General features: G+C 37.7%; 1 protein-coding gene across 4 annotated transcripts in view; it reads right to left on the reverse strand.

Annotated features, from left to right (window-relative positions):
* tsc2 (TSC complex subunit 2) overlaps positions 1–10,954 on the reverse strand; it is a 65,331-nt gene that overhangs the window by 8,665 nt on the left and 45,712 nt on the right. For all 4 annotated transcript variants that reach the window (XM_058776526.1, XM_058776533.1, XM_058776540.1 and 1 more), the window contains one exon: positions 287–365. In XM_058776526.1, the coding sequence (XP_058632509.1) occupies positions 287–365 (79 nt within the window). The remainder of the gene's footprint in view (positions 1–286; positions 366–10,954) is intronic.

The following is a 10,954-nucleotide window of genomic DNA, read 5'->3' on the forward strand; positions in this document are numbered from 1 at the left end:
TTGTTATAGTTATTTCATTCAGAAAAATGTGAAATGTTGGCTTGCCAAAATATATATTTATTATTATTTCAGTTAATGCTTGTTTTATTTTGATTAATGAAAATGTTTTAGTTTTTAGTTTTAGCTATAGATAATAACCCTGACCCTATCCGGATTTTAAAACAAAAATCTGCATAAATAACAAATACTATTATAATGGATACGTTAAACTGTTAAATTATATATAACATTGCATACTATTATTAAAAATAATTTTGCCCAATTATAAGAGAGATAGTCTCCTCACCTGAGATTTGGGCAGCAGGAGGGGTTTGTTGGCTTCATTGCCAAAGAACGGAGAGTGATAGAGCTGCAGAAAGACGAAGCTGCCGACAGAGAGAGGAGCAAAGGTCAGACTGAACCTCCACTCCAACACAAGTGCACACTACATTTAATACCTTTAAAGTCCCGCACAGCTTTCATCTGCCTACACGCAACTTACCTCATCACATGGGAAAATATCAAAGCTAAAGGTGAAGTTTGGAGAGGATAAGCACTCGATCGGGAGAAGTGTCCCGAAACTCTCTCCAGACCTCATGAGACCCATTAAATCTGGCCCAGCACAACTGTGCAAATGAGGATACAACTCCAGACTTAATATAAATCTTGCCTTGACAATATCAATGGAAAACATGCTGCACGTATATGTACACACACACAGTATACACATATACAGTATCTCACAGAAGTGAGTACACCCCTCACATTTTTGTAAATATTTTATTATATCTTTTCATGTGACAACACTGAAGAAATGACACTTTGCTACAATGTAAAGTAGTGAGTATACAGCTTGTATAACAGTTAGTGGTGCAACGGATCACAAAACTCACTGTTCGGATCATACTACGGATTTTGAGTCACGGATTGGATCATTTTTTGGATCAGCAAAAAAAAAAAAAATTAAAATGCTTTTCATTTATCACTAAAGTGAGCTTTTAAGTACTTCTATACCCCAGCAGAAACTACTAGCTTAACTATTAAAGTCAGTAATATAAAAGAACAATCATAGATGAATAGCATACAACATAAAATAATAGGCTACATAGATATAGTAACAGTAGTATTCAGGTGCAGAAATGTAATTAAGTGTAAAACAACATAATTCTTACTGCATAAATTAAATACAGATTAATCTTTGTTAAAGCTGTGGTGTTGTTTGATTAGCAGACAAGACAGAAGTAGGTATTTCTAGGCTGCTGTCTCTTTAAGACTAAATGCACAGACCTAACACTGACACACATTCGGTTTCTTTCTCAGCTGTGGACATAACCTACTGTGTTTACCAGAATACTTTCCAAACGACATGACGACATCACAGAGCTGGTGTATGTTAGAGACCTTGCGCTCCTCCACCTTCCGTTTGAGGATGCCCCACAAATGCTCAATAGGGTTTAGGTCTGGAGACATGCTTGGCCAGTCCATCACCTTTACCCTCAGCTTCTTTAGCAAGACAGTGGTCGTCTTGGAGGTGTGTTTGGGGTCGTTATCATGTTGGAATACTGCCCTGCGGCCCAGTCTCCGAAGGGAGGGGATCATGCTCTGCTTCAGTTTGTCACAGTACATGTTGGCATTCATGATTCCCTCAATGAACTATAGCTCCCCAGTGCCGGCAGCACTCATGCAGCTCCAGACCATGACACTCCCATCACCATGCTTGACTGTAGGCAAGACACACTTGTCTTTGTACTCCTCACCTGGTTGCCGCCACACACGCTTGACACCATCTGAACCAAATAAGTTTATCTTGGTCTCATCAGACCACAGCACATGGTTGCAAACTGTTTGCGGGCTTTCTTGTGCATCATCTTTAGAAGAGGCTTCCTTCTGGGACGACAGCCATACAGACCAATTTGATGCAGTGTGCGGCGTATGGTCTGAGCACTGACAGGCTGACCCCCCACCCCTTCAACCTCTGCAGCAATGCTGGCAGCACTCATACGTCTATTTCCCAAACACAACCTCTGGATGTGACGCTGAGCATGTGCACTCAACTTCTTTGGTCGACCATGGCGAGGCCTGTTCTGAGTGGAACCTGTCCTGTTAAACCACTGTACGGTCTTGGCCACCGTGCTGCAGCTCAGTTTCAGGGTCTTGGCAATCTTCGTATAGCCTACGCCATCTTTATGTAGAGCAACAATTCTTTTTTCAGATCCTCAGAGAGCTCTTTGCCATGAGGTGCCATGTTGAACTTCCAGTGACCAGTATGAGAGAGATAACACCAAATTTAACACACCTGCTCCCCATTCACACCTGAGATCTTGTAACACTAACGAGTCACATGACACCAGGGAGAGAAAATGGCTAATTGGGCCCAATTTGGACATTTTCACTTAGGGGTGTACTCACTTTTGTGGCCAGCGAATTAGACATTAATGGCTGTGTTTTGATATACAGTGGGGCAAAAAATTATTATTAGTCAGAAATATTTACAAAAAAATATTTAGTCAGCCACCAATTGTGCAAGTTCTCCCACTTAAAAAGATGAGAGAGGCCTGTAATTTTCATCATAGGTATACCTCAACTATGAGAGACAGAATGAGAAAAAAAATCCAGAAAATCACATTGTAGGATTTTTAAAGAATTTATTTGCAAATTATGGTGGAAAATAAGTATTTGGTCAATAACAAAATTTCATCTCAATACTTTGTTATATACTCTTTGTTGGCAATGACAGAGGTCAAACGTTTTCTGTAAGTCTTCACAAGGTTTTCACACACTGTTGCTGGTATTTTGGCCCATTCCTCCATGCAGATCTCCTCTAGAGCAGTAATGTTTTGGGGCTGTCGCTGGGCAACACGGACTCCAAAGATTTTCGATGGGGTTGAGATCTGGAGACTGGCTAGGCCACTCCAGGACCTTGAAATGCTTCTTACGGCCACTCCTTCGTTGCCCAGGCGGTGTGTTTGGGATCATTGTCATGCTGAAAGACCCAGCCACGTTTCATCTTCAATGCCCTTGCTGATGGAAGGAGGTTTTCACTCAAAATCTCACGATACATGGCCCCATTCATTCTTTCACACGGATCAGTCATCCTGGTCCCTTTGCAGAAAAACAGCCCCAAAGCATGATGTTTCCACCCCCATGCTTCACAGTAGGTATGGTGTTCTTTGGATGCAACTCAGCATTCTTTCTCCTCCAAACACGACAAGTTGAGTTTTTACCAAAAAGTTCTATTTTGGTTTCATCTGACCATATGACATTCTCCCAATCCTCTTCTGGATCATCCAAATGCTCTCTAGCAAACTTCAGACGGGCCGGACATCTACTGGCTTAAGCAGGGGGACACGTCTGGCACTGCAGGATTTGAGTCCCTGGCGGCGCAGTGTGTTACTGATGGTAGCCTTTGTTACTTTGGTCCCAGCTCTCTGCAGGTCATTCACTAGGTCCCCCCATGTGGTTCTGGGATTTTTGCTCACAGTTCTTGTGATCATTTTGACCCCACGGGGTGAGATCTTGCGTGGAGCCCCAGATCGAGGGAGATTATCAGTGGTCTTGTATGTCTTCCATTTTCTAATAATTGTTCCCACAGTTGATTTCTTCACACCAAGCTGCTTACCTATTGCAGATTCAGTCTTCCCAGCCTGGTGCAGGTCTACAATTTTGTTTCTGGTGTCCTTTGACAGCTCTTTGGTCTTGGCCATGGTGGAGTTTGGAGTTGGACTGTTTGAGGTTGTGGACGGGTGTCTTTTATACTGATAACGAGTTCAAACAGATGCCATTAATACAGGTAACAAGTGGAGGACAGAGGAGCCTCTTAAAGAAGAAGTTACAGGTCTGTGAGAGCCAGAAATCTTGCTTGTTTGTAGGTGACCAAATACTTATTTTACAGAGGAATTTACCAATTAATTCTTTAAAAATCCTACAATGTGATTTTCTGGATTTTTTTTTCTCATTTTGTCTCTCATAGTTGAGGTATACCTATGATGAAAATTACAGGCCTCTCTCATCTTTTTAAGTGGGAGAACTTGCACAATTGGTGGCTGACCAAATACTTTTTTGCCCCACTGTATATACACACACTCTCGGAAATAAAGGTACAAAAGCTGTCACTGGGGCGGTACCTTTTCAAGAGGTACATGTCTGTACCTAAAGGGTCCATTTTGGTACCTAAAAGGTACATATTAGTACTTGAAGTGTACATATTTTAACCTAATAGGTACAAAAGTGTACCTTTTAAAAAGGTACTGCCCCAGTGACAGCTTTTGTACCTTTATTTCTGAGAGAGTATATTATATACACACACACACACATATACATGCATACACACACATACTATTAGGGGTGTTCCCGACTATTTTCATATCGAATCGGGATTTTCGAATCATGCCGATTGTCGAATCAAATGTTTGGGGGCAGGGCAAAATACATTACCATGAGTCAAGTAGTCAGACATTCAACAGTCATAAATACTGACGTTAACAAACACAGACAATAGCCTAACGGACGCCTCGCAGATACAAACGGTGTAAATAATGTTTTATGTTTTGATTAAAAAATAGTTAACATTAAACGTCAGCGAAACCCCAAGAAACATTTTTACAACAGTGCTCTCATTATAACGTTATGTATAAGTTATTACTGTTCTGTATTTCTGTTTTGAGCTGCGTGTGCTGAAGATGACCAGTAGAATGAAGCATCTGATAGCAGGTTTTTAATCAATGGGATTGAACTCATTTATCTTATATAGAATACGCTTCGTTATTTATTCAACATAACGTTAATATCATGACTTATAGGCTATCTGCACAATATGCCCCGACTGCATGAACATAGGCTATCTGCACGGCTCTAAATGAATCACTGTAGTACTACAATGAAGCGCTTTACTGCAGCGTAACTCAACCAAATGCATTTTATACAAGATAAATAATATATACACGATATATATAAACCGGCTGAAATGTTTTGAAATCACTTGTACCCTACCTGATCGAAAAAATCCAGTCTTTCACTCTGCCTGTGTCAGTTTGAGTCTTGTTAAAGATTTAAATCCATGCCGCCAAAATGCTCCTCTGTCGGTCACGGATTATGGAAAGTGAAACTTGCATATAGGGGTGGTAGGATTTATTCACGCACGTTAAAATATTTATTTAAAGCTTCTTTCTTTTCAGATTCTTATTTACAGCGTTATCATAATAGGCTGTATAGTAACTTATTCTGAGAAAACCGGTAGTTCTGTGTGAAATCAAACATTTGAGCACCCCCATATTGCAAAAATGGCATGATCATAACACCCCGCGAATATTCGACTGTGAGATTGGGAGTCGAATCAGGCTCCTCCTATCGAAGCGTCGACTATTCGGGTCACCCCTACATACTATACACACAAAGTTATAAAATATATTGTTAGCCATATATATTTTCTTCAGTTTTTTTTTTGTCTTATTTTTGTTGTCTTACTTTTTTGTAAGTAAAACTAATTATTACTAGTCAGCTGTTAAAAAAAATAAAATAAAATTCTATATATTAATTATATAGATAAAGAGAGAGAATTGATATATAGAAAATGTTTACATAAAACATTAACAAAACATTTTATATAATTTAAAAGAAAATATAATATATAATATATTATTGATCTATACAATTAAAACGAATATTTAACTTTACTTGTCATAATTCCATTTTTTATTTTTTTTTGGTATTACGGTAGACAATTAAATTTTTTGCTTTCCATTTTACACACACACACACACACACACACACACACACACACACACATAGTGCTGCTTTAAAGTTTGTGAACCCTTTAGAATTTTCTATATTTCTGCATAAATATGACCCAAAACATCATCAGATGTCATCATCACAAGTCCTGAAAGTAGACAGAGTACCGAATCAAACAAGTGAGAGAAAAATATTTTTTGTCATTTATTTATTGAGAAAAATGATCCAGTGTAACATATCTGTGCGTTGCAAAAGTATGTGAATCGTTGCTTTGAGTATCTGGTGTGACCCCCTTTTGCTGCAGTAACTGAAGGTAAAGTTTCTTGTTATTGTGCAGGACTGATCAGCATTTACATGTAGGAGTTTTAGACCATTCCTTAGTGCAGAAGCACTTAAACTCTGTTATGTTGGTGGGTTTCCTCTTATGAACTGCTTGATTAGGTCCTTCCACAACATTTTAATTGGATTAACATCTGGACTTTGACTCAGCCGCTCTCAAACATTAACTTTGTTTTTCTTTAACCATTCTTTGGTAGAATAATTTGTGTGCTTGGGGTTGTTGTCTTGCTGCATGACCCACGTTCTCTTGAGACTCTGTTCTTAAACAGATGTCCTGATGTTTTCCTTTAGAATTTGCTGCTATAATTCAGAATTCATTGTTCCGTCAATGATGGCAGGCTGTCCTGGCCAAGACGCAGCAAAACAGGCCCAAGCCATGATACTACCACCACCATGTTTCACAGATGGGATTAGATTCTTAAGATGGAATGCAGTGTGTTCTTTTCTCTGAACATAATAGCTTCTCATTTAAACCAGTAAGTTCTGTAAGGATGAAAGAACCTCAGATACTTTGATCTCCTGAGAAACAGACAGTACAAACATGCACAGGCATCTTCGAGACACCCCACAGAGTGGAGGTGCAGGAAACTTCCAATTGTTTCTTCTTAAATCCCTCCATCCATCCTTCCTTCTACTCAGTCTGCTCAAAATGGTCAATAGTAGATTGTAATGTTCTACATTAATGCAAGTGATATTTATAGTCATGCTTGGTATCATTTAAATTTAAAAGATACACTAACAGCTGAAGCGATATCTTTGAGCGACATGAGCACCCGAATGAACGAGTACAATAATGGTAAAGAGTTGACTAGAATAATCAAATGTCATAATAATAATTAGAAAGGAACAAATAATCAATTGGCATTTCAATCTAAATTTAGAGGTCATAATAAAATGGAGTCAGATTTGAAGTTAACCTAAATTTAATAACTTTGCGCGCTGAAAAGACTGAACATGCAAGAAACCTTCATCCACGATTGGATACCATCCTTGGACCAAATTCGTGGACCTTACAAGTTCTATTTTGGTTTCATCCATCCATTAAACCTTCCTCCAATAGTCCTCTGGCTTGTCCACATGATCTTTAGCAAGCAATTTTCTTTTTGGAGAACAGTGGCTTTCTTCTAGCAACTCTGCCATGCACACCATGGTTGCTCAGTGTTCTCCTGATGGTGTCTAGTCAAGTCAAGTCACCTTTATTTATATAGCGCTTTTAACAATACAGATTGTGTCAAAGCACTTAACAGTATCAAATTGGAGGATAGAGTGTCAGTAATGTATAATGATAAGATTAAACACTCAATTTTCAGTTAAAAGCATTTCATTATTGTCTAGCTCAGTTTAGTTTAAATAGTATCTGTGCAATCAAATCGACGATAATCGCTAGAAATTAAGTGTCCCCAACTGAGCAAGCCAGAGGCGATAGCGGCAAGGAACCAAAACTCCCTCTGTGACAGAATGGAGAAAAAACCTTGGGAGAAATCAGGCTCAGTCGGGGGGCCAGTTCTCCTCTGACCAGACGAAACCCGCAGTTCAATTCCAACCGCAGCCATGTCAGATTGTGTAAAGGGCTTATCTGATTCCCGTGGTCTTGTCCCGATGGAGCATTTTAATTTATAATTTAATGTATTTGTGTTTTATTCATTATTTGAAGTTTTTCATTTATATGATTTATTCATTTGCTATAATTGTAATGTATAGTTTAATGCATTTATTGTTTCTCTATTATTTTTATAATATATATTTGTTAGTTTATTATAATTTAAATATGGTGGGCTCATGAACATTAGCCAATGTGAGAAAGGCCTTTAGTTGCTTAAGTTACCCTGGGAATTTTTGGTCGACCACTTCTCAGGAAGGTAACAGTGGTCTTGAATTTCCTCCATTTGTACACAATCTGTCTGACTGTGGATTTGGGGAGTCCAAACTCTTTAGAGATGGTTTTGTAACCTTTTCTAGCCTGATGAGCAACATCAGCTCTTTTTCCGAGGTCCTCAGTAATCTCCTTTGTTAGTGACATGATTCACTTCCACAATCATGATCAGACTTTGATAGATCCCTGTTCATTTGATAGTCATTGCACTGACTGAAAACACCTCTGCGCAGATGGACTCTAATTTCACCTTTAAATTAACTGCTAATCCAAGAGATTCACATATTTTTGCCACTCACAGATATGCAATATTGGATCATTTTCCTGAATAAATAAATGACAAAGGAAATATTTTTGTCTCATTTGTTTGATTGGGTTCTCTTTGTCTACTTTCAGGACTTATACGAAAATCTGATTATGTTTTGGGTCTTATTTATGCAGAAATATAGAAAATTCTAAAGGGTTCACAAACTTTCCAGAAGCTTTGTGTATATATGCATTAAACATAGCTACGGTAAAGGGGAACACTTAATAAATAAGTGTTGAATTTCTGTTAAATAACGAAACGCCTTTATGACAGTTTTACTGCGCTTTTTGACAGCTACTGTCCACATCCACCTTTAACGCATGGAAAACAGAAGCCAGGACATTCATAACTCTATGCTCCACTAAAGAAACTACTCCTTTTATGCCTCTATTCAAACAGCAAGTGTTTTTTGAGTGGCAGGGCCCTCAATCCTTATTAGGAAGTAATTGTAGTTTTATCAAAACAGACATGCTTCATACCGAACAGAAATCTAAAACACAATTGCAAAAAAGCATTGTGAACCGTTTCGAGAAAAAGACCGACAACAGCTCTTAGTGTCTGACTGAACCTCATTAAACGAGACACATACGGCCCGTGACGGAGGAGTAAACACTTTCGGGAAACTCACTAGGCTTTCCTGCGCTTCTGTCTATAAATAGCGAGTCTATCGATCCAGCGACTCCAGCAGCACTGAACCTCACAAAGACAGATGGCAGTAATTTACACGTAATTCCAATTCAAGGCAACAATTTGAAAGCGCTCAACTCAGAAAGAGCCTCACTTCACAAAACGAGTCGAGCGAGCGAAGGAGGCAGAATGATTTCACGTCAACAGGGGCGACAGATGTTGACAGCAATGAAAAAAATGAGGCGTTACAGCCATATCATTACTCTAGTCTCCATATAATGCTTTGCTTTTCCTAGAAAATGGAGCACTCGGTGCAGTGGGATCAAATGGATGCTGTTCAAAGACATTACAGGTGCGTTAACATAATCACAGCCACACTTTCCGCCATCCATTACACAACTGAGCAGACACGGATTATAGGGCTGAGCGATAAAACCATATCATACTGAGTCGATAAGTTGACAAGTTCTGGACATTTTTACTCGATATGGATTAATCTAAAAGCAGAAATAAATGCAGCAAAAGCCAGTCAGTTCTTGTCGTTAATAGGCTAACTATTATAAGGTTTTTACCGTTTCATTTGAGAAAAACTACTGTCAAACACACTGAAACTGAAAGTAAAACTGAAAGACGTTCATGACAACCCGTCAAAATAAGAGTCTAGTTTAACTTGAAGAAATTATGACAGAAATACATTACTATTGTATACTAAAATGTAATTTTCAAGTAATAATAATAATAATAATAATAATAATAATAATATCATCATCATATTATACCATACCGAATATCACACAATTTAGGTATTTTTTCATTAATTTATACAGTTATACATTGCTATTGTGCAGCCGCTTGGAAAAAAATAATGTCATTTCATAACATTTTAAAAGACTGATTAAATTTTAAAATTAAGTTTTATTAATTAATTAATTTAGACACCTTTTTATGATAAATTTGTACTGAAACATAAAACACAGGGGGGGGGGGCATAAAATGAAATACAGAATTTAGGGAAAAATGAAACTAAATTAAAAGGTGTTTACAAACTGTGAACAAATTATCCTTACATTCATTCTCAAGGTTTAACAAACATGTGGAAAGCATTTCCTTTCACATTATTGGTAAATTAAAATCATGATATTGTATGAAATGGAAAGAAAATATTGTGACAATATATTTGGCCATGTCGCCCAGCCTTAATGGATTGTTGATAGTTGTAGTTTTGATAAGAACTGATACACCATTGCACAGGAGGCTTTTCCCTTGCATTATTTTATACAAATTGTCCCATCGTGCACATCTTCTTGATGAAAAACATCTGCTAAAAGTGAGATGCAATCAAAACACGTTTCCATGATGCAATGGCAACCACTAAACACTTCATCTGTGCTAAACTGCGTTTCTAGGGACTTTACAACGTGTGAGTAATAAATAATGAATGCTGGTTAAGAACATGTTTACTGCTTTTACTACATTATTTTCCCAGAGTGCATTTCAGTAAATGGTTTTTGCTGGGACGGTTCTGAAATGTAAAAGTTCAACAAGAATTTTGACATATCTGCTATAAATGCTACTTCTAGATGATAAATGATAAAAACGTTAAATGTTCAAATGTATAAAAATTTAACAAATCAAACTAGTAATACTACACTGTAAAAACTGATAAGTTGACAACTTAATTTTAAGGCAATGGGTTTACTCAATTCTTTTAATTAAATAATAATTTTTTAAAAGTTAAGTGAACTTGACAATTTTGAGGATTTTTAAGCTCAAATTTAAGACTTTTTAATACCTTTTTTAAGACCTGCACAAATAAAATGAATACCATATGAGCGGGGTTTAAATCAATGTTAATTGATTAATTCTCTGACAGCAGGTGTCGCGTTTGGCAGAAATATAACGGTTTCCCGGTAAAGGCAGTACACAAAGCAGCACAGCACCGGACTTTGAACTTACAGCGCTCATTATTATTATTTAATATGGCACATTCAGCCATATCGCAATTCTGGTCTTTCCGTCTCCAAATTTAAGACCTCTTGAAATCATAATTAAGACTTTCTTGTTAGGGCTGCGCAAATCCACGTTCATTATCAATGTGG

Source organism: Onychostoma macrolepis, chromosome 01, assembly GCF_012432095.1.
Source record: "Onychostoma macrolepis isolate SWU-2019 chromosome 01, ASM1243209v1, whole genome shotgun sequence".
Taxonomy (NCBI): domain Eukaryota; kingdom Metazoa; phylum Chordata; class Actinopteri; order Cypriniformes; family Cyprinidae; genus Onychostoma; species Onychostoma macrolepis.